A 24,240-nucleotide genomic window follows, 5' to 3' on the forward strand; every position below is an offset into this window, starting at 1 on the left:
GTCACTCAAACCCAGAACCCACACAGCACCTCAGAGAGGCTGAGAGGTGGTCTCCCTACCTACCTGTGAGCTACAGTCCCTCATTCCCATCCATTCATCACAATCTCCTCCTCCTCTGCACCTCACTTGTTGGAGGACATTTTGTTCTCTCACTCCCCCTATTGATGAGCTCCCCATGTCATGTCATCCATCCCTATTCCACTACACCTACAGCTATACTCCTACCATCTCTTAGAGAGGCTACGGTCTAGCTGGCCTTTTTTCATCCCACAAGGTTGCCTCTTGTTATTCTGCCTTTGCTACAGTTCGCTAGGTTCAATCAAAGACTGAGATTGCCAGGCTAGCTGTGATAAAAGTACACTCGGCTCAAAATTAAATTCAACATAACTGGGAAATGAAGCAAATGCAAATAAACAAAAGCGGATGCTCAAGTGATTTGACTGTGAGTGATGGCGGTGGAGTGTGAAGGGTAATGTATTGTTTCCACCCTACTATAATTGAGCTGTGCCTCTCAGAGGCTCTGATGTGACATGTGGTGCCCCGGGACAGGGCACAGAGACAGTAAGAGGATAGCAGCACTCTGCTCGGCCTGTGACGAGCTAGCTGACTCCAGTCAACCTCAATAAGTGCTGTGCCCGTTCCTGCTCCCGCTCCCCACTCCCCCAGCCCCTCTCCCAGCCTGTGGCGTGGAAGTTAATTGGCAGCATCTGCTGTCTAGGAGCCCGAGTGCCCAGCTACCCCCCTGGCTACCCCCCTGGCACCTGGAGTCACCAGTCTGGCTGCAGGCAGCGAGCGGAGAGAGCCCAAACACCACAGCTGCCACCGTTGCCAGGGGGGATGTGGTCAGACAAGCTGGCCGGCTGTGCCAGGCAGGGACGCCCTCGGGGGACAGATGGTTTACAGATCTGGGTATGAGTGGAGAGGGAGAGAGGAAGGAAAGAGAGAGTGAAATAGACTCACCTGCCATGCCCTAACAGGCACAACACTGAGTAGGCAAGCCTGATGGATTCGGTTGTAGTGTAAAATTGCCTTCTTTTTAAACAACAAACGTGAAAATGTTGCATTTTTGTTGGAGAATCACAATTATTATTTTAATGCCGGTTGATACTTTAGACCAGTAGTTCTCAACTGGTTTTGCCTCGGGACCCAAATGGAACCATCTTATCTCAGTCACGACCCAATATTCGCATCACAAAAAACAATCGGCAGAATACAATCTGGAAAAAATCTTTTATGCTATATTGATAGTAAATGTAGCAAGGGAACAACATTCCCACCTATTTCATTGTCAATTTTTTAAAAAAATGCTCGTATATTGAAGAATGTTAATAAACTCACTGGCTTGAGACCACACAATCAACCAAAATACTTTGATTTAAGTTTTTTTTCCCAGAGATTGTTAAATTCATTATTTATACCTTGTTTAAGTCATTTAAGTTCAGACTGGAGTATTTCTTCTTAAAAATAAGAAAACTTTTCAAAAAAATGTATACCCACAACTCACTCAAAACCTTCAGCAACCCAAATTTGGGTCACGCCCCACCAGTTGAGAATCGCTGCTTTAGACTTTAGTTGAGGGAGTATCCTGAATTCAAAGTCCAGATCCTATCCAATATTATGTTATTGTTTTGATTCTCATAAGGATTGTAGCTATCATGAAGCTGTAGCTGTCCTGAAATGTCCTTGTGTAGATGAGGTCATTCGCCTAACCAGTCAGTGTAATTACTGGTTCTTACTCTTCATTTCTCGTGTATAGTATGAAATCACTCCGAGTGTATGACATAATTTTGATGACCTCTGATCTCATGGTTTGTTGTTTTGCATCAGGAGAGCAACATCACTGTGAGGGGATGATCTCATCAGCCTAACTTCTATCTGATGAGTCATACTGACACAGACTCAGTGACATGGTTATGATACGGCTGAGACCATTGTTATACTCTAATGTGGATGTACATTTCAAGACTTTATGACTCAGAGAAAACAACAAAGATGTTCTACATAGAGAGCTGAGATGGGAATACTTTCATCATTGGAATTTCATTAGCATAAAACATGTTTCCTTTGATTAACACATTTCCAACACAACATATATATTTCAGTAACCTGCAGGTGGATTTACTGTATATGGATAACTGTACAGAAATCATTACACATTAGACTCCAGTCTTATCCCACTATGGATGTTTATGTAAATACCTAAGGTAAGCCTTACTATTCAGTGCACAGACAACAAAGGAGTGAGAGGGGAGATTGTCTGTATGGGAAGATAATGCTATCAGAGTGCAGGCAAATTGAATCTGGAAATGCAGCTGGATAAGCCCTCAAAAATCCCTGTCACTCCCCCATCTTTCCTCCATCTCTACAGCATCTCTCCAGCACACTGCCCTGGGCTACATTAAGCTACATGTCTGCCTTCCTGTAATTAAGAGAGAGAGCCATTGTTCGCCTTCCAAGGAGAGTGAGATGCCGTCCAGTTGTCAGGAGCAGACTTCTCAATGTCTGGGATCTAACCAGTGTGTGTGTGTGTGTGTGTGTGTGTTTTTTTTAAAGTTTCTTAGCTTTTTTTGTGTGCGTGCGCATGCATGCGTGTGTGTGTCTGGGTGCAGTGTTGTTAGCCAGGCAGGCAGACTGGTGCCAGGCTGTCTCCCTGGGTCCACTCCACCCAGTGAGCTGATGCAGACTCATCCCCAGCTCCCCTGGGAGAGGAGAGGGGAGAGAGGTCTCAACCACTCCACCTGCGCTCTCCTCTCCTCTCCTCTCTCTCAATTCTTTATCTCATTGAGACTGTTTTTGTTTACAACAGGCTTTTAAGTCTGACATTTTTAGATGGTTTATAAGTGTTTCTAATAGAATTTGGGTGTTCTCTGTTGTGCTTGTGGCTGGACAAGGTCAGCAGCTTTTTTGTTGCTTACAGAAGTGAGTGCACCTCAAACTGCTTTTTCTATTATGAGTCATTATGACATTAGCTTTACTACATATTATCATTCACATTAGGTGTAGTCCTAGTATGATGGGTGTGTTGGTGTCAGCTGTGATCCAGACTACTCTGTGGCGTTGTGGATCCCCTGGGACCTGAGACTGAACACTAATGTGGGGTGGGGTCTACTGCTGCATGCTGTGGGCGCATGGGGAGCTGATGTTTGTTCCTGTCATCATAACCCCTCATATACTTTCACACATTTATAAACACACACACACCAGGGTACAACGCTGACATCATGGTTTCTGCGTGTTAGTGCCCCCCATCCCAGACTAATTCCAACTGCCCTCTTGCCCCAGAGGGGGGTGGCGGCGCCACGCTGGCGATGGCAGGGTGATCATCTGCTCTCAGCTAATTGCCCTGTCACCTCCCAGCACAGTGGGACCTGTAGCTGCACCAGAATGGAGCCATGGGCGGAGGCTGGGGGCTGGGGGAGGGAGGTTACAGTGGTGTTACAGTCAACCCTCTGCCCTGTCTGGCACATAGGCCACTCTGGCACTCTCTCTAGCAGTGATGGGAAGGTCATGCTACTACTCATCCCCACCAAGAGGTGTGGCCATCTGCTGGCCAATCAGGGTGCTGGCACAGCCATTCTCCTCTCTGGCATTATGCTGAGCACAGAGTCCAAGGTTTTGTCTCTGAATGCTATCACAAGCTCTGGCCCTACATCCCACCTGTCTGTCTGTCTGTCCGTCCGTCCGTCCGTCCGTCTGTCCGTCTGTCTGTCCGTCCGATATGAATGAGGTCCAGTGTTTACACACAGAGGTGAGTAGAATATTTCCACACTACAGAGCAATGGCCTGATACTGGATAATGCGGCCATCTCACCAGAGGGGTTGTTGAAGGAGTATCGTCAGCCATCACAAGCCTCTGTATAATCCCACTTTACATTGCTGCTTGCCAGGCTCACTCCAAACCAGCACTACCCAGCTCAGACTCAAATAAATCTTCCACTGCGTTTCAAAGAACTGTCAGGAGTACTGCAATGTATCACCCCTGAGCCCACTGAGTAATTCTAATGGCATGCGCAGACCACTTGTATTTTGACTACTTATTTTAATATAATTAATGACGCCATAAAATGAACTCTGAAGTTGAGTCATTGCCTCTAGCTGAAGTACCCAGTGTGTGTTTGTGTGTGTATGTACAGTTGAAGTCGGAAGTTTACATACACTTAGGTTGGAGTCATTAAAACTAATTTTTCAGCCACTCCACAAATTTCAAACTATAGTTTTGGCAAGTTGGTTAGGACATCTACTTTGTGCATGACACAAGTCATTTTTCCAACAATTGATTGCCTTATGACAGATGTCAATGCTCCTGTTGAATGGGCACACTTGATCACATAACCCTGTTTCCCACGTCAGCCCTGTGCCTCGGCATGTCTGGCAGATGCACCCAGCCCCACGACACCCTTCCATCCCCACCTCTGGATCCAGCTATCTTCTGTATACCACCCCTACCTTGTCACAACACAACTGATTGGCTTAAACGAAGGAAGAAGGAAAGAAATTCCACTAATTAACTTTTAACAAGGCACACCTGGTAATTGAAATGCATTCCAGGTGACTATCTATGAAGCTGGTTGAGAGAATGCCAAGAGTGTGCAAAGCTGTCATCAAGACAAAGGGTGGCTACTTTGACGAATCTCAAATCTCAAATATACAGTTGAAGTCGGAAGTTTACGTACACTTAGGTTGGAGTCATTAAAACTCGTTTTTCAACCACTCCACAAATTTCTTGTTAACAAACTATAGTTTTGGCAAGTCGGTTAGGACATCTACTTTGTGTATGACACAAGTCATTTTTCCATGAATTGTTTACAGACAGATTATTTCACTTATAATTCACTGTATCATAATTCCAGTGGGTCAGAACTTTACATACACTAACTTGACTGTGCCTTTAAACAGCTTGGAAAAATCCAGAAAATGATGTCATGGCTTCAGAAGCTTCTGATAGGTTAATTGCCATAATTTGAGTCAATTGGAGGTGTACCTGTGGATGTATTTCAAGGCCTACCTTCAAACTCAGTGCCTCTTTGCTTGACATCATGGGAAAATCAAAAGAAATCAGCCAAGACCTCAGAAAAAAATTGTAGACCTCCACAAGTCTGGTTCATCCTTGGGAGCAATTTCCAAATGCCTGAAGGTACCATGTTCATCTGTACAAACAATAGTACGAAAGTATAAACACAGTCGTCATACCGCGCAGCCATCATACCGCTCAGGAAGGAGACGCAATATGTCTCTTATAGATGAACATACTTTGGTGCGAAAAGTGCACATCAATCCCAGAACAGCAGCAAAGGACCTTGTGAAGATTCTGGAGGAAACAGGTACAAAAGTATCTATATCCACAGTAAAACGAGTCGTATATCGACATAATCTGAAAGGTCTCTCAGCAGGAAGAAGCCACTGCTCCAAAACCACCATAAAAAAGCCAGACTACGGTTTGCAACTGCACATGGGGAAAAAGATCGTACTTTTTGGAGAAATGTCCTCTGGTCTGATGAAACAACATTTTTACTGTTTGGCCATAATGACCATCGTTATGTTTGGAGGAAAATGGGGGAGGCTTGCAAGCTGAAGAACACCATCCCAACCGTGAAGCACGGGGGTGACAGCATCATGTTTTGGGGGTGCTTTGCTGCAGGAGGGACTGGTGCGCATCATGAGGCAGGAAAATGATGTGGATATATTGAAGCAACATCTCAAGACATCAGTCAGGAAGTTAAAACTTGGTCGCAAATGGGTCTTCCAAATGGACAATGACCCCAAGTATACTAACAAAGTTGTGGCAAAATGGCTTAAGGACAACAAAGGCAAGGTATTGGAGTGGCCATCACAAAGCCCTGACCTCAATCCTATAGAAAATTTGTGGGCAGAACTGAAAAAGTGTGTGCGAGCAAGGAGGCCTACAATCCTGACTCAGTTACACCAGCTCTGTCAGAAGGAATGGGCCAAAATTCACCCAACTTATTGGGGGAAGCTTGTGGAAGGCTACCCGAAACGTTTGACCCAAGTTAAACAATTTAAAGGCAATGCTACCAAATACTAATTGAGTGTATGTAAACTTCTGAGCCACAAGGAATGCGGTGAAAGAAATAAAAGCTGAAATAAATAATTCTCTCTATTATTCTGACATTTCACATTCTTAAAATAAAGTGGTGATCCTAACTGACCTAAGACAGGGAATTTTTACTTGAATTAAATGTCAGGAATTGTGAAAAACTGAGTTTAAATGTATTTGGCTATGGTGTATGTAAACTTCTGACTTCAACTGTATGTGTGTCCTAAGTGATTCGTCCTAGAGCATTTGCATCGCTCTTAAAACATTACTAAAAGTGAGCTGGGGAGCAGTGCCTTATTCGTGTAACAAACAGAAGAGGCACAGCAGTAATAAGCAGCAACCTTACATGGTCTCATGTGACCTGATACCTCTCTGCAATGATTGCCCTCATCTCGTTCCATAGACTTCCGGAACGAGATGACTTCCATAGACTTCCGGTCATTGTGCTAAACGATAGTTAGCAATTGCGCTATTGCTGGTTATCAACTTCCTTCAAACTGTACACATAAATAAAAATGGTATCCACAAGTTCATCTGACTCTGGAGAAGTAGATATGGGCCTCTGGCAAAATACCCCAAAATCCACTCTGTGCTTGTCTATGATGTCACATTTTATCACTAGTCCAAATAGAGATAAATAAAGAATTAAAGGGGTTGGGCTTTTTGATAGATATAAGAAACCGTATATGAATTAATGCCCTATTGCTATCAGATAATATCAACTTAGGGTCTTAGACCTGGCTCACGTTCCTCCTAGTTTCCATTTCTGCATGCAAGCAGTAGTTGTAAAAGCACTATATTGGAATATACAACCCCAGTGCATTTCCTCCAATTACTCTGGGGCTTTGAGTTTATGATTTCAGGTCTAATGACCCAATGATTTAAGGTCTGGGAGGCTGTGTGTTGCTGTTCGCCAGGCACTTAGCTCTAACACGGCTACGTCCCAATAGCGATTATGAGTGGATTTGAAGCCTCACCCCATGCTCCTACAATAGAACAAACAGTACTACTGAGCCCAGCCATTTTGTGCACTTACACATTTGGTGCTTTTAGGTGGGAATTTGCACTCTTTGGTTCAACTCTAGTATAAATACTGTATCTGCTGCTGCATTCTATTAAGTCAAGTGAAGCACTATGAATGTCATGTGGTATTGATTGTTGGCCTGTTTAATCTATTTCACCCAAGCGTTTGTAATTTATTGAAGTCTCTAAAGGAAATTATATTTTAAAAGCCGCTATCAGATAGCTTAACGTTGGGAAGACAAATAAACTAATGTACTTAGAGGGACTAGAGTAATCAAATCATGCGGGTTGAAAGGTGAGAAGAGAACAACAATGCTGACATACAGTGAGGGAAAAAAGTATTTGATCCCCTGCTGATTTTGTACGCATGTCAAAAATGTTATAAATTGATTTGCATTTTAATGAGGGAAATAAGTATTTGACCCCTCTACAAAACATGACTTAGTACTTGGTGGCAAAACCCTTGTTGGCAATCACAGAGGTCAGACCAGGTTTGCACACATCTCAGGAGGGATTTTGTCCCACTCCTCTTTGCAGATCTTCTCCAAGTCATTAAGGTTTCGAGGCTGACGTTTGGCAACTCGAACCTTCAGCTCCCTCCACAGATTTTCTATGCGATTAAGGTCTGGAGACTGGCTAGGCCACTCCAGGACCTTAATGTGCTTCTTCTTGAGCCACTCCTTTGTTGCCTTGGCCGTGTGTTTTGGGTCATTGTCATGCTGGAATACCCATCCACGACCCATTTTCAATGCCCTGGCTGAGGGAAGGAGGTTCTCACCCAAGATTTGACGGTACATGGCCCCGTCCATCGTCCCTTTGATGCGGTGAAGATGTCCTGTCCCCTTAGCAGAAAAACACCCCCAAAGCATAATGTTTCCACCTCTATGTTTGACGGTGGGGATGGTGTTCTTGGGGTCATAAGCAGCATTCCTCCTCCTCCAAACGCAGTGAGTTGAGTTGATGCCAAAGAGCTCCATTTTGGTGTCATCTGACCACAACACTTTCACCCAGTTGTCCTCTGAATCATTCAGATGTTCATTGGCAAACTTCAGACGGGCATGCATATGTGCTTTCTTGAGCAGGGGGACCTTGCGGGCTGCAGGATTTCAGTCCTTCACAGCGTAGTGTGTTACCAAATGTTTTCTTGGTGACTATGGTCCCAGCTGCCTTGAGATCATTGACAAGATCCTCCCGTGTAGTTCTGGGCTGATTCCTCACTGTTCTCGTGATCATTGCAACTCTACGAGGTGAGATCTTGTATGGAGCCCCAAGCCGAGGGAGATTGACAGTTCTTTTGTGTTTCTTCCATTTGCGAATAATCGCACCAACTGTTGTCACCTTCTCACCAAGCTGCTTGGCGATGGTCTTGTAGCCCATTCCAGCCTTGTGTAGGTCTACAATCTTGTCCCTGACATCCTTGGAGAGCTCTTTGGTCTTGGCCATGGTGGAGAGTTTGGAATCTGATTGATTGATTGCTTCTGTGGACAGGTGTCTTTTATACAGGTAACAAACTGAGATTAGGAGCACTCCCTTTAAGAGTGTGCTCCTAATCTCAGCTCGGTACCTGTATAAAAGACACCTGGGAGCCAGAAATCTTTCTGATTGAGAGGGGGTCAAATGCTTATTTCCCTCATTAAAATGTAAATCAATTTATAACATTTTTGACATGCGTTTTTCTGGATTTTTGTTGTTGTTATTCTGTCTCTCACTGTTCAAATAAACCTACCATTAAAATTATAGACTGATCATTTCTTTGTCGGGGCAAACGTACAAAATCAGCAGGGGATCAAATTATTTTTTCCCTCACTGTAGATGTGTGACGTCTTTTATAACTTCTGTCTTTCCCCAAAATGCTGTGGAAAAAGGGATTATTAGCAAATGAAATGACTTTACGGTTTTAATGTTAACACCTTTAGAGTTTCCCTGTTCAGGCTCGGATGTCTCTTGTAAACTGCTGATTGTCTCTACAGTAAGTGGGTTTTGAGAGGCCTTTCCAAAGGAAAGCCCGGAGCCTACTAATAACCCATGACTACTGTACATTGTTTCAAACCCACGCACTGATTTGATGCTTTCCAGGCCATTCAGTGACTTGCAATGGCAACTGCTTTACATGGTATTCCAGTACACCATCAGTGATCACATATTGCCAACAGAATGACAAAGCAAAAGAGGTTGCTTAGTAACAGTGACATTGGATACCGTCTTTATGCCTGATCTGCATCCAAAATGATGGAGAGATACACTACATGTGTGAGTAGGAGGCATACTTGACTTTTTTTCTGATCATTCTAAAGCTATTTCTTCTTGGATTAGTATGCAAAACAAGGAGGCTGTGCCATATTTTAACAACAGTGGAATTGTACAACATCTGGCAGTGTTTGCGTTAGGAAGAGAAATTGGCTCTTCAAATGCTGCTAGTAGTATATTATCGTTGTGAAAAATATTATAAAATAAATAAAATATACAATACCAGTCAAAAGCTTAGACACAGCTACTCATTCCAGGGTTTTTCTTTATTTTTACTATTTTCTACATTGTAGAATAATAGTGAAGATAACAAAACTATTAAATAACACATATGGAATCATGTAGTAAGCAAGTGTTTAACATATGAAAATATATTTTATATTTGAGATTCTTCAATTTAGCCACCCTTTGCCATGATGATGGCTTTGCACACTCTTGGCATTCTCTCAACCAGCTTCATGAGGTAGTCACCTGGAATGCATTTCAATTAACAGGTGTGCATTGTTAAAAGTTAATTTGTGGAATTTCTTTCCTTCTTAATGTGTTTGAGCATATCAGTTGTGTTGTGAAAAGGTAGGGGTGGAATACAGAAGATAGTCCTATTTGGTAAAAGACCAAGTCCATATTATGGCAAGAACAGCTCAAATAAGCAAAGAGAAATGACAGTCCATCGTTACTTTAAGACATGAAGGTCAGTCAATCCTGAAAATGTCAAGAACGTTGAAAGTTTCTTCAAGTGCAGCCGCAAAAAAACATCAAGCGCTATGATGGAACTGGCTCTCATGAGGTCCGCCACAGGAAAGACAGACCCAGAGGATAAGTTCATTAGAGCTACCAGCCTCAGAAATTGCAGCCCACATAAATGCTTCACAGAGTTCAAGTAACAGACCCATCTCAACATCAACTGTTCGGAGGAGACTGCGTGAATCAGGCCTTCATTGTTGAATTGCTGCAAAGAAACCACTACTAAAGGACATCAATAAAAAAGAAGAGCCTGTAATCGAACCCACAAATGCAGATGCTCCAGATACTCAACTAGTCTAAAGAAGGCCAGTTCTATTGCTTATTTAATCAGGACAACAGTTTTCAGCTGCGCTAACATAATTGCAGAAGGTTTTTCTAATGCTCAATTAGCGTTTTAAAATGATAAACTTGGATTAGCTAACACAATGGGCCATTGGAACACAGGAGTGATGGTTGCTGATAATGGGCCTCTGTACGCCTATGTAGATATTCCATAAAAAATCTGCCGTTTCCAACTACAATAGCCATTTACAACATTAACAATGTCTACACTGTATATCTAATCAATTTGCTGTTATTTTAATGGACAAAAAATTTGCTGTCTTTCAAAAACAGGGAAATTTCCAAGTGACCCCAAACTTTTGAACGGTAGTGTATATTTTAGGAACAGAGCTTCCATTAGTCACAAATTGAGCTGGTGACTAGTTTTGTTACTTGGCAGTTGTATACACATATTGTAAATCATTTAACCTTCCCATCATTAATATAATATGCCATTTAGCAGACACATATCCAAAGTGACTTAAAGTCATGTTTTAATTCATTTAACCTATGGGAGGTCTCAGCGTGAACTGAACCCACGACTCTTGGCATTGTAAGCTCCATTCTCTACCGGCTGAGCCACACAGGACCACGTTGAGAACATGACAGCCTCAGCTCTAAAAGGAAGCAGAGAGAGAAGCGAGAAGCGTGACTGCAGTGACCTCTACGCTTGATTGATTTGAGAATATAGACAAGATGTCCCCAGTATGAAAGCTACCAATTTTATCCCTCATCTCTGAGACTTCTGAGGGAAACAGATCAACATCAAAGTCAAAGCCCTTCTTGTATCTGCTAACAGTTGAGAAGTTGAAAAGCGGAGGGAAGGAGAGTGACACATCAATAAAGGCTTGCTTTTAGCTGCCAGTGCTCTGCTCTCTTTGGTGCCTGCATATAAACGTTGACCGGGATTCTGCTGGGGCAGCTATGTTATCACATAAGGAATTTCAAGCAGAGAGTTTAGTTTTTCTTATCTTCCTGTATGCCTGCTCTTGTATAGAAGTTGTGTTGTTGTCTTACAGCCCTTGTTCAGTTGATGACCTTGAGCTCCAGGATGGAGCTTTCTGTGTTGTAGAATGTGTTTGTGGCGTGTGTGTGAGTGTGTTTGCCGCAGCACTGAATTGTGAAACCACGTGTGCATATTATTATCCGGGGGCGGCTTTTTTTGAGCCACATGCAGCGATAAATCTGTTTGGGAATGGGGGCACTGTACCACATCCTGAAGTACGAGACGCATGGGGCGGCATCATTTAGATAAAACAAATTGCCAGCAGCCGTTTGGGGGCAGCTACTGCCGAGATATAAACCAGGGGGACAGCAGCCTCTGCATCGCTGCTCTCCAGAGGAAGACTCAAAGCTATTTTCTTTGGCCAATAACAGTAAAGCAGTCCTGGGATGGCCAGCAGTAAATTCCTGTCAGGTAATTCAAATCAATAGTGAAGCCTCGCTCAGTCAGTAGCCAACAAGGTCAAATGGTACAGAGAAGAGCTGCATGGCTGGATAATGACAAACAAATAAATAAATAAAGTATCATCTTATTTCATTAACTGAGCGGCGTGGGGTGTGACAGGGTAATGCAGCCGGCCCCCTGTTCTCAGCCTGCCACGCCTCCTGGGTGTGCAGGGAGCAGCAGGAGGTCCTGGTCTCAGCTCTGGACAAACACTGGAGAAGGCAAAACACCTGGGACCCCCTGACACAAACTATCATGCACATGTACGTGTGTGTGTTTGTGCCTGTGCGCGTAATTCGTCTTTGTCTTCTTCTTCACATTACCAGGACAAACACATCTCCAACATAAACACATTTTTCATCCAGCAATAAACCAATATGGTTGATTTTAATGAAACCCTTTGATTTAAATAAAAGGTCATATATTTAATTGTAATCAAAGGTAACTGCATGAGCAATGAAACCAAGATATCACACTCAGTATACATATATTTGATTACACAAGCAGATCAAACAAGTATGGAACATTTAGAAATTCTTCAAAGATAAGTTTTTCATTATTGCTTCCTTGTTCTCCTCTTCATGGCGCTTGTTGAGCACATGCATATATATGTATGTGTGGTGTATGTTTCTGGGCCTGTGCCCAGTAGTATTATTGACAAGCTCGTCAGTCCCCTGATGCCCTGTAAGATGCAGTGCACTGATGTGGGATAGACACCCGCCCAGGCAGCCGGCCTTGGGGCTCTGCAGACACTGGATAAGAGCCTGCTCTGGAGGTAGGAGGGGTCCAGGGGGCAGGCCAGCACTGCTCACCGCCCCTCTTTTCTCACTCCCGTCTCTCACCCTCCTTCCCTTCAGCCAGGCATGAAGGCAGGGCGGGGTGGCTGCATTAGTATTCTGCTGAGACAGGCACACAGAGAAAGGAACTCTTTCTCCTCTACCAGTGGAATAATCAGCTTGGCCTTCTTCCCCTTTCTTTCATTTGCCTTACTAAACTAGGCTAATTTTGTTTAATTTTAATTTCGTGTTTCACTTTGTAGCTGCATTAAAAACAACAGCCTTTTTCCCCCTCTGCCCATCCCTAGTTGAGAGGATATACAGTAGAGTATGCGGTTTATTGAGAGGGGGGTCAGTGAGTCCCAGGTTTATTTGAGACAGGCTGCCTGCTCCTTCTGCTTATCAGACGTACTGTTCAGGACGGCAGGCTGCTATCAGACACAGATAGCATCTCCATCTGATCCTGCTCCTACAGGAGAGATGCCAGCAGCCTGCCATCACAGCCTCTGATCTGCCTCCTTCTCATCCTCTCCTTATCTTATATCTCCCTCCTCCTCACTCTCTTAGCCTCTCTCTCTCCCTCCCGTCCTCCTCTCTGTGGCCTTAGCTCAGTGCCTTTCCGTTATTGCATTTTCCAAAGATTTTCTTCTTCTCTTCGCCAGCATTTGTTGTGGCTCGTTATTCCCTGTCTTCCCCACTACCTTTTCTCTCACATTTCCTTTCTGTCAGAGTTTTGATTTGCATGTGCACAGCTGTATATGCAGTTATCAGCTGTGTAGACACTCATTCAGCTAGGCTGTACCATTATTTGTTAGCCTGTATGAAATGTCCTCCTTTATTTACTGCTTAATCTAGTTAGTTTGGGATGCAACTCAGGGAGATGAATCCTAGTGAACAGGAGAGCTGTAGAAGCAGGCAGAGGAATAGAGCAGAGCAAAGCAGTAAACTGAGAGCCTGTAGGGGATGCGGTAGTGTCATATTTCTCATTGATCGCTACCTAAGGCCCATGGATCACTCTGTCCTTTCAGCCGTTGGCATGACCGGATGATAGTAAGACTAGAAATATCCATTGGTCAGTCCCTGTAGGATTTTGTGATTCTGCGATCACTATACATTTTAGCAAAATCAACAATTCCTCTCATATTACACGAGGGCTTGCAAATTTGACCAATCATTACACTATCACAGCATAAAAGAGTCAAATGTTAACAATATTAGCGCATAAAACTATCTGATCATCACACTACAAAAAGAGGGCTTGCAATTTTAACCAATCACGGGACCTTTCGGCATAACATTTTCAATCAAGCCACATTTTCCTCCGTCAGCGCATTTTTGTTTTGACAATTTGGACAAAATCATTGAATATTGCCATGCAAAATGTCAGAATTGCCGCAGGAAAATCCTGCATTTTTGCCCACAACTATCACAAAAAACTGCCGCGAAACCCTGGAGGGACTGACTGGTCCATGCACTCACATTGGTACCAATGACCTTATAGACAAAAATCTGTCCCATTATAATCGGTGATCAGGAGAAAGGTTCTTGGCGTAGCAGTACAGATGTGGTTTCTCGTCCTCTCCTGTACTTTTGTATTTTTCGTCTTTTTTGTATATATTTCAATTTATTTTCAATCTTTTCCATTTTTAAATTAAATATACCTTCCGGTAACCTGCCTCACCCAATGTGACATGGAGCCGCAATTTTTTTAGACCTTATAGTCAGAACCTCCATCAGAGCTAGCCGGCTAATTAGCTACTAGCTATTTAGTCATTGTTAGCCACTGCTAGCGGCCTTTCCTTCTGCATAGACACCAGCCGTTTTTTTAGCCTGGATAATACTTGCCAGCATCGGACTGTTTTCTCCACTACAACGCCGGATTCCTGCCGTAAACCCTGGACCATTACTCCTGATCATAACAGCTAGCTAGCTGCCACCGAGTGACCCAGCCCCGAAGCTAGCCCTGAGCCAGGCCCACCATCTGGCTACTCAGCCGATGCCTTCCGGACTCTACCCCAACACAGCTAGAATCTACCACTCCACCGGATCCTTGCCATAAGCTCTGGACCTGTGCATCGGATCATCGCTGCTACCGAGTGGCTATAGTGGCTAATGCCCCTGTCCCGAAGCTAGCACCAGTTAGCCGTGAGCCAGGCGCATCTCCCGGCTAGCAAACGAAATTACTACAACTCCAAAAACCTCTTTTGCTATCTGGTCTGGACCCTTTGTCGACACGACAAAGGGTCCGCCGTACCACCACGACTGGTCCGCAGACGTAATTCCATCAGCTGTGCCTTCAACCGGCCTTCGCCGGACGTCGGAGCAGACGCTTCTACTTACCCTGGCCTGCTAACTTTAAACGCCGTGTCTCCCGCGTGCCAGCGTAGTAACGACTACCCTGCGGCTTCCCTGTTCCATCTATTGCTGTTCACGAGACCCTATGATCACTTGTCTACATAGCTGATGCCTGCTGGACTATTCATTAATCACGGTACTCCATTTTGTTTATTTTTGTTTATCTGTCGGCCCCAACTCAGGCCCTGTGTGTAGTTAACCGACCCTCTCTGCCCATTCACCGCCATTTTACCTGTTTAGCTGATTAGCTGTTGTTGTCTTACCCGTTGTTGCCTTAGCTAGCTCTCCCAATCAACACCTGTGATTGCTTTATGCCACGCTTTATGTCTCTCTCAAATGCCAATATGCCTTCCACACTGTTGTTTAGGATAGTTATTATTGTCTTAGTTTACTGCGGAGCCCCTAGTCCCACTCAACATGCCTCAGATACCTCCTTTGTCCCACCTCCCACGCATGTGTTGACCTCATCCAGCATAACTAGCCCGTCCAGAGATGCAACCTCTCTTATCATCACTCGGTGCCTGGGTTTTCCTCCACTGTACCCGCACCCCACCATACCCCTGTCTGTACATTATGCCCTGAATCTATTCTACCACGCCCAGAAATCTGCTCCTTTTATTCTCTGTCCCCAACGCACTAGACGACCAGTTTTGATAACCTTTAGCCGTACACTCATCCTACTCCTCCTCTGTTCCTCGGGTGATGTGGAGGTTAACCCAAGCCCTGCGTTTCCCCAAGCACTCTCATTTGTTTACTTCTGTAACCTGAAAAAGCTTTGGTTTCATGCATGTTAACATCAGAAGCCTCCTCCCTAAGTGTGTTTTACTCACTGCTTTAGCACACTCCGCCAACCCTGATGTCCTTGCCGTGTCTGAATCCTGGCTAAGGAAGGCCACCAAAACCTTTGAGATTTCCATCCCCAACTACAACATTTTCCGTCAAGATAGAACTGCCAAAGGGGGAGGAGTTGCAATCTACTGCAGAGATAGCCTGCAAAGTTCTGTCATACTTTCCAGGTCTATGCCCAAACAGTTCGAGCTTCTAATTTTAAAAATGAATCTCTCCAGAAATAAGTCTCTCACTGTTGCCGCCTGTTATCGATCCCCCTCAGCTCCCAGCTGTGCCCTGGACACCATATGTGAAATGATTGCAACCCATCTATCTTTAGAGTTCGTTTTGCTATGTGACCTAAACTGGGATATGCTTAACACCCCGGCAGTCCTACAATCTAAGCTAGATGCCCTCAATCTCACACAAATGATCAAGGAACCCACCAGGTACAACCCTAAATCTGTAAACATGGGCACCCTCATAGATATTATCCTGACCAACTTGCCCTCCAAATACACCTCTGCTGTTTTCAATCAGGATCTCAGCGATCACTGCCTCATTGCCTGTATCCGCTATGGGTCCGCGATCAAACGACCACCCCTCATCATTGTCAAACACTCCCTAAAACGCCTTACTTATCGACCTGGCCCGGGTATCCTGGAAGGATATTGACCTCATCCCGTCAGTAGACGATGCCTGGTCGTTCTTTAAAAGTAATTTCCTCACCATCTTAAATAAGCATGGCCCCATCAAAAAATGTAGAACTAAGAACAGATATTGCCCTTGGTTCACTCCAGACCTGACTGCCCTCGACCAACACAAAAACATCCTGTGGTGGACTGCACTAGCATCGAATAGTCCCCGCGATATGCAACTTTTCAGGGAAATCGGGAACCAATACACGCAGTCAGTCAGGAAAGCAAAGGCTAGCTTTTTCAAACAGAAATTTGCATCCTGTAGCTCTAACTCCAAAAAGTTTTGGGACACTGTAGAGTCCATGGAGAATACGAGCACCTCCTTCCAGCTGCCCACTGCACTGCTAGGTAACACTGTCACCACCGATAAATCCACAAAAATCAAGAATTTCAGTAAGCATTTCTCTACGGCTGGCTATGCTTTCCTCCTGGCTACGCCAACCCCGGCCAGCAGCTCCACACCCCCCGCAGCTACTTGCCCAAGCCTCCCCAGCTTCTCCTTCACCCAAATCCAAATAGCAGATGTTCTGAAAGAGCTGCAAAACCTGGACCCGTACAAATCAGCTGGGCTAGACAATCTGGACCCTCTCTTTCTAAAATTATCTGCCGCCGTTTTTGCAACCCCTATTACCAGTCTGTTCAACCTCTCTTTCGTATCGTCCGAGATCCCTAAAGATTGGAAAGCTGCCGCGGTCATCCCCCTCTTCAATGGGGGTGACACTCTAGACCCAAACTGTTATAGACCTATATCCATCCTGCCCTGCGTTTCTAAAGTCTTCGAAAGCCAAGTTAATAAACAGATCACTGACCATTTCGAATCCCACCGTACCTTCTCCGCTGTGCAATCCAGTTTCCAAGCTGGTCACGGGTGCACCTCAGCCACGCTCAAGGTACTGAACAATATCATAACCGCCATCGATAAAAGACAGTACTGTGCAGCCGTCTTCATCGACCTGGCCAAGGCTTTCGACTATGTCAATCACCGTATCCTTATCGGCAGATTCAACAGCCTTGGTTTCTCAAATGACTGCCTCGCCTGGTTCACCAACTACTTCTCAGACAGAGTTCAGTGTGTCAAATCGGAGGGCCTGTTGTCTGGACCTCTGGCAGTGTCTATGGGGGTACCACAGGGTTCAATTCTCGGGCTGACTCTTTTCTCTGTATATATCAATGATGTCGCTCTTGCTGCGGGTGATTCCCTGATCCACCTCTATGCAGATGACACCATTCTGTATACATCTGGCCCTTCTTTGGACACTGTGTTAACTAACCTCCAAACGAGCTTCAATGCCATACAACACTCCTTCGGTGGCCTCCAACTGCTCTTTAACGCTAATAAAACCAAATGCATCTTTTTCAACCGTTCACTGCCAGCACCCGCCCGCCCGACTATTTCACCTTTATTTAACCAGGTAGGCAAGTTGAGAACAAGTTCTCATTTACAATTGCGACCTGGCCAAGATAAAGCAAAGCAGTTCGACAACATACAAAAACACAGAGTTACACATGGAGTAAAACAACATACAATCAATGATGCAGTAGAAAAAAATAAGACTATATACAATGTGAGCAAATGATGTGAGATAATGGAGATAAAGGCAAAAAAATGCCATGGTGGCAAAGTAAATAAAGTATGGCAAGAAAAAACACTGGAATGGTAGATTTGTAGTTTGAAGAAAGTTAAAGTTAAAATATAAATATAAATAATATGGTGCAAAGGAGCAAAATAAATAAAATAAATAAATACAGTAGGGGAAAAGGTAGTAGTTTGGGCTCAATTAAAGATGGGCTATGTACAGGTGCAGAGATCTGTGAGCTGCTCTGACAGCTGGTGCTTAAAGCTAGTGAGGGAGATAAGTGTTTCCAGTTTTAGAGATTTTTGTAGTTCGTTCCAATCATTGGCAGCTGAGAACTGGAAGGAGAGACGACCAAAGGAGGAGTTGGCTTTAGGGGTGACCAGAGAGATATACCTGCTGGAGCGCGTGCTACAGGTGGGTGCTGCTATGGTGACCAGTGAGCGGAGATAAGGGGGGACTTTACCTAGCAGGGTCTTGTAGATGACCTGGAGCCAATGTGTTTGGCGACGATGATGAAGTGAAGGCCAGCCAACGAGAGCATACAGGTCGCAGTGGTGGGTTGTATATGGGGCTTTGGTGACAAAACGGATGGCACTGTGATAGACTGCATCCAGCTTGTTGAGTAGGGTATTGGAGGCTATTTTGTAAATGACATCGCCGAAGTCGAGGATTGGTAGGATGGTCAGTTTTACGAGGGTATGTTTGGCAGCATGAGTGAAGGATGCTTTGTTGCGAAATAGGAAGCCAATTCTAGATTTCACTTTGGATTGGAGATGATTGATGTGAGTCTGGAAGGAGAGTTTACAGTCTAACCAGACACCTAGGTATTTGTAGTTGTCCACAAATTCTAAGTTAGAACCGTCCAGAGAAGTGATGCTGGATGGGCGGGCAGGTGCAGGCAGCGATCGGTTGAAGAGCATACATTTAGTTTTACTTGTGTTTAGGAGCAGTTGGAGACCACGGAAGGAGAGTTGAATGGCATTGAAGCTCGTCTGGAGGGTTGTTAACACAGTGTCCAAAGAAGGGCCAGAAGTATACAGAATGGTGTCATCTGCGTAGAGGTGGATCAGAGATTCACCAGCAGCAAGAGCGACATCATTTATGTATACAGAGAAAAGAGTTGGCCCAAGAATTGAACCCTGTGGTACCCCCATAGAGACTGCCAGAGGTCCAGACAGTAGGCCCTCCGATTTGACACACTGAACTCTGTCAGAGAAGTAGTTGGTGAACCAGGCGACGCAATCGTTTGAGAAACCAAGGCTACTAAGTCTGCCGATGAGGATGTGGTGATTAACAGAGTCAAAAGCTTTGGCCAGGTCAATGAATACGGCAGCACAGTAATGTTTCTTATCGATGGCGGTTACGATGTCGTTTAGGACCTTGAGCGTGGCTGAGGTGCACCCATGACCAGCTCTGAAACCAGATTGCATAGCGGAGAGGGTGCGGTGGGATTCAAAATAGTCGGTAATCTGTTTGTTGACTTGGCTTTCGAAGACCTTAGAAAGGCAGGGTAGGATGGATATAGGTCTGTAGCAACTTGGGTCAAGAGTGTCACCTCCTTTGAAGAGGGGGATGACAGCAGCTGCTTTCCAATCTATGGGAATCTCAGACGACACGAAAGAGAGGTTGAACAGGCTAGTAATAGGGGTAGCAATAATTTCGGCAGATAATTTTAGAAAGAAAGGGTCCAGATTGTCAAGCCCAGCTGATTTGTAGGGGTCCAGATTTTGCAGCTCTTTCAGAACATCAGCTGAATGGATTTGGGAGAAGGAGAAATGGGGGAGGCTTGGGCGAGTAGCTGTGGGGAGTGCAGTGCTGTTGAATGCAGTAGGGGTAGTTAGGTGGAAAGCATGGCCAGCCGTAGAAAAATGCTTATTGAAATTCTCAATTATAGTGGGCTTATCGGTGGTGACAGAGTTTCCTATCCTCAGTGCAGTGGGCAGTTGGGAGGAGGTGTTCTTATTCTCCATGGACTTTACAATGTCCCAGAACTTTTTAGAGTTGGAGTTGCACGAAGCAAATTTCTGTTTGAAAAAGCTAGCCTTGGCGTTTCTAACTGCCTGTGTGTATTGGTTTCTAACTTCCCTAAAAAGTTGCATATCGCGGGGGCAGTTCGATGCTAATGCAGAACGCCACAGGATATTTTTGTGTTGGTTAAGGGCAGTCAGGTCTGGGGAGAACCAAGGGCTATATCTGTTCCTGGTTCTAAATTTCTTGAAAGGGGCATGCTTATTTAAGATGGAGAGGAAGGCATTTTTAAAAAATAACCAGGCATCCTCTACTGACGGGATGAGGTCAATATCCTTCCAGGATACCAGGGCCAGGTCGATTAGAAAGGCTTGCTCGTTGAAATGTTTCAGGGAGCGTTTGACAGTGATGAGTGGAGGTCGTTTGACCGCTGACCCATTACGGGTGCAGGCAATGAGGCAGTGATCGCTGAGATCTTGGTTGAAAACAGCAGAGGTGTAATTAGAGGGCACATTGGTTAGGATGATATCTATGAGGGTGCCAGTGTTTGCGGCTTTGGGGTTGTACCTGGTGGGTTCATTAATAATTTGTGTGAGATTGAGGGCATCAAGCTTGGATTGCAGAATGGCTGGGGTGTTAAGCATGTCCCAGTTTAGGTCGCCTAGTAGCACAAGCTCTGAAGATAGATGGGGGGCAATCAGTTCACATATGGTGTCCAGAGCACAGCTAGGGGCCGAGGGGGGTCTATAGCAGGCGGCAACGGTGAGAGACTTGTTTTTGGAGAGGTGGATTTTTAAAAGTAGAAGTTCAAATTGTTTGGGTACAGACCTGGATAGCAGGACAGAACTCTGCAAGCTATCTCTGCAGTAGATTGCAACACCGCCCCCTTTGGTCGTTCTATCTTGTCTGAAAACGTTGTAGTTAGGGATGAAGATTTCACAGTTTTTGGTGGACTTCCTAAGCCAAGATTCAGACACAGCCAGGACATCCGGGTTGGCAGAGTGTGCTAAAGCAGTGAATAAAACAAACTTAGGGAGGAGGCTTCTAATGTTAACATGCATAAAACCAAGGCTATTACGGTTACAGAAGTCATCAAAAGAGAGCGCCTGGGGAGTAGGTGTGGAGCCAGGCACTGAAGGGCCTGGATTCACCTCTACATCCCCAGCGGAGCAGAGAAGGATAAGTATGAGGGTACGGCTAAAAGCTATAAGAATTGGTCGTCTGTGACGTCCAGAATAGAGAGAAAAAGGAGCAGGTATCTGGGGGCGATAAAATAGCTTCAAGGTATAATGTACAGACAAAGGTATGGTGGGATGTGAGTACAGAGGAGGTAAACCTAGGCATTTAGTGATTATGAGAGAGATATTGTCTCTAGAAATATCATTGAAACCAGAAGATGTCATAGCATGTGTGGGTGGAGGAACTGAGAGGTTGGATAAGGTATAATGAGCAGGGCTAGAGGCTCTACAGTGAAATAAGCCAATAAACACTAACCAGAACAGCAATGGACAAGGCATATTGACATTAAGGAGAGGCATGCTTAGCCGAGTGATCAGAGGGTCCAGTGAGAATCAGACAGCTAGCCGGGCCATAGGTAGCAAGCTGGTGGAAGATGGGAGGGAGGTCTGTTTTTAGCCGCCTCGTGCGTTTCCGTCTGTGGGTTAGTGGGGTTCCGTGTGGAAGGGGGGGACCTGTCCAAGTTGGCAAAATAGTTAGTTATAGTGGCCCAAGAAAAGTGTCCGACAGACCTATTCAGATCGCAGCCGAAAAGACAGCTAACGATTAGCTGGCCGCAGATGGGCGATCAGGTTACGTCGCGACGGAGGGGCCAGTTGGAACAACTCCCTCGGGCAGATAACGTCGGTGATCCAGTCGTGAAGACCCAATGGGGCTCCGCATCGGCAGTAAAACGGGTCAGGATAGGTGAGTTGTAGCCCAGGAGACACTTCAGCTGGCTAGCTCAGGAGTAGCCCACGAGTGGCTGACGGAATTCTTCAGCTGGCTAGCTAGCTAGCTCCGTAATTGTGTGTGTTAATTCCGAGACCGACGTTGCCAATAGTCACTCAGGTAGCAGCTAGTTAGCTGCAAGATCCAGGTGTAAATGTCCAGAGCCTGCGGTAGAAATCGAGGAAAGGAGAGAGAATAGGTCCGATATGCTCTGGTCTGAGTCGCGCTGTACAAAAACTGGCGATAGCTTTTCGAGCTAATGGATAGCTGAGGACAGCTAACCGTAGCTAGCTGAACTTCAACGTTAGCCAGTGAAAATGGCTAACCTCTGGCTAGCTTCTGTCGTGGAATTCAGATGAGGTAAATAATACTTTCTTTTTTTTTTTAATTGATGAGGCGGGTTGCAGGAGAGTGCTTTGAGGTTGAGTATTTAGAATAAAAAAATGTAAAAAGATAAGTGAAGAAAAAAATATGTAAATATATATATATATACACGGGACACGACAGGACGTCTGAACTGCTACGCCATCTTGGAAAAGCATCACTACTCTGGACGGTTCTGACTTAGAATATGTGGACAACTACAAATACCTAGGTGTCTGGCTAGACTGTAAACTCTCCTTCCAGACTCATATTAAACATCTCCAATCCAAAATTAAATCTAGAATCGGCTTCCTATTTTGCAACAAAGCCTCCTTCACTCAAGCCGCCAAACATACCCTCGTAAAACTGACTATCCTACCGATCCTCGACTTCAGCGATGTCATTTACAAAATAGCTTACATACTCTACTCAGCAAACTGGATGCAGTCTATCACAGTGCCATCCGTTTTGTCGCCATAGCCCCTTATACCACCCACCACTGCGACCTGTAGGCTCTAGTCGGCTGGCCCTTGCTACATATTCGTCGCCAGACCCACTGGCTCTAGGTCATCTATAAGTCTATGCTAGGTAAAGCTCCGCCTTATCTCAGCTCATTGGTCACGATAACAACACCCACCCGTAGCAGGCACTCCAGCAGGTATATCTCACTGGTCGTCCCCAAAGCCAACACCTCCTTTGGCCGCCTTTCCTTCCAGTTCTCTGCTGCCAATGACTGGAATGAATTGCAAAATCGCTGAAGCTGGAGACTTGTATTTCCCTCACTAACTTTAAACATCAGTTATCTGAGCAGCTAACCGATCACTGCAGCTGTACATAGCCCATCTGTAAATAGCCCACCCAATCTACCTACCTCATCCCCATATTGTATTTATTTACTTTTCTGCTCTTTTGTACACCAGTATTTCTACTTGCACATCATCATCTGCTCATCTATCACTCCAATGTTAATTTGCTAAACTGTAATTACTTCGCTACTATGGCCTATTTATTGCCTGACCTCCTCACACCATTTGCACACACTGTATATAGAGTCTTTTTTTCTATTGTGTTATTGTTTTTTCCATGTGTAACTCTGTGTTGTTGTTTGTGTTGCACTGCTTTGCTTTATCTTGGCCAGGTCGCAGTTGTAAATGATAACTTGTTCTCAACTAACTGACCTAGTTAAATAAAGGTGAAATAAAAATATATATATTTTATTTTTTCTCCAATATGTAAAGATTTATACCATATGAATGATTCTCATGTATTGTATATGAGAGATGAATTCACTGTAAATCCTTTATCATATATCCTTCTGTCCTTGCAGGCAAAGACTCCCAGCTAAGAATGTGTACTACTACCGTTGCCCTGACCATCGGAGGAACTATGTGATGTCCTTCGCCTTCTGCTTTGACCGAGAGGATGATGTGTACCAGTTTGCCTACTGCTACCCCTACACCTACACCAGACTGCAGCACTACCTGGACAGCTTGGAGCGCAGGAACCTGGACTACCTGCAGAGAGAGCAGCTGGGGCTCAGTGTGGTGAGTGAGTGTGTGTGTGTGTGTGCTTGCATGCATATACGTGTGTGTTTGTGTCGTTGTGTGTCATCTCTCCCTCATCATACCGTTTTCAACAGAATACCAGAGAGCCCCCAGCCCAGGTCCAGCAGTCCTCTGCTTCACCTTTTCATGTTATCAGTATGACTCTTCAACTCTGTGTGATTGTAGCCTGAGAGAGGACAGGAGTAGCGTCCTTGACTGTGCTAGGAGGTGTGGTGTGGTGTGGAGGCTGGGGGAGCCAGCCATAGTGTGTTTCTCTGTCTCTCTCTGTGTTGTGCCTGTGCAGCGCTGCACGCTGGTTGCCCTTTGAGGGATAGCACTGCTGCGTG

The 24,240-nt window shown here is 44.9% G+C and overlaps 1 protein-coding gene across 1 annotated transcript in view; it reads left to right on the forward strand.

Annotated features, from left to right (window-relative positions):
* The window catches only part of LOC115192503 (cytosolic carboxypeptidase 6), a 460,539-nt gene that overhangs the window by 261,561 nt on the left and 174,738 nt on the right, over window positions 1-24,240 (forward strand). The window contains exon 5 of the mRNA XM_029751097.1: window positions 23,677-23,893. Within this exon, the coding sequence (XP_029606957.1) occupies window positions 23,677-23,893 (217 nt within the window). The remainder of the gene's footprint in view (window positions 1-23,676; window positions 23,894-24,240) is intronic.

This window comes from Salmo trutta, chromosome 4 (assembly GCF_901001165.1).
Source record: "Salmo trutta chromosome 4, fSalTru1.1, whole genome shotgun sequence".
Taxonomy (NCBI): Eukaryota; Metazoa; Chordata; class Actinopteri; order Salmoniformes; family Salmonidae; genus Salmo; species Salmo trutta.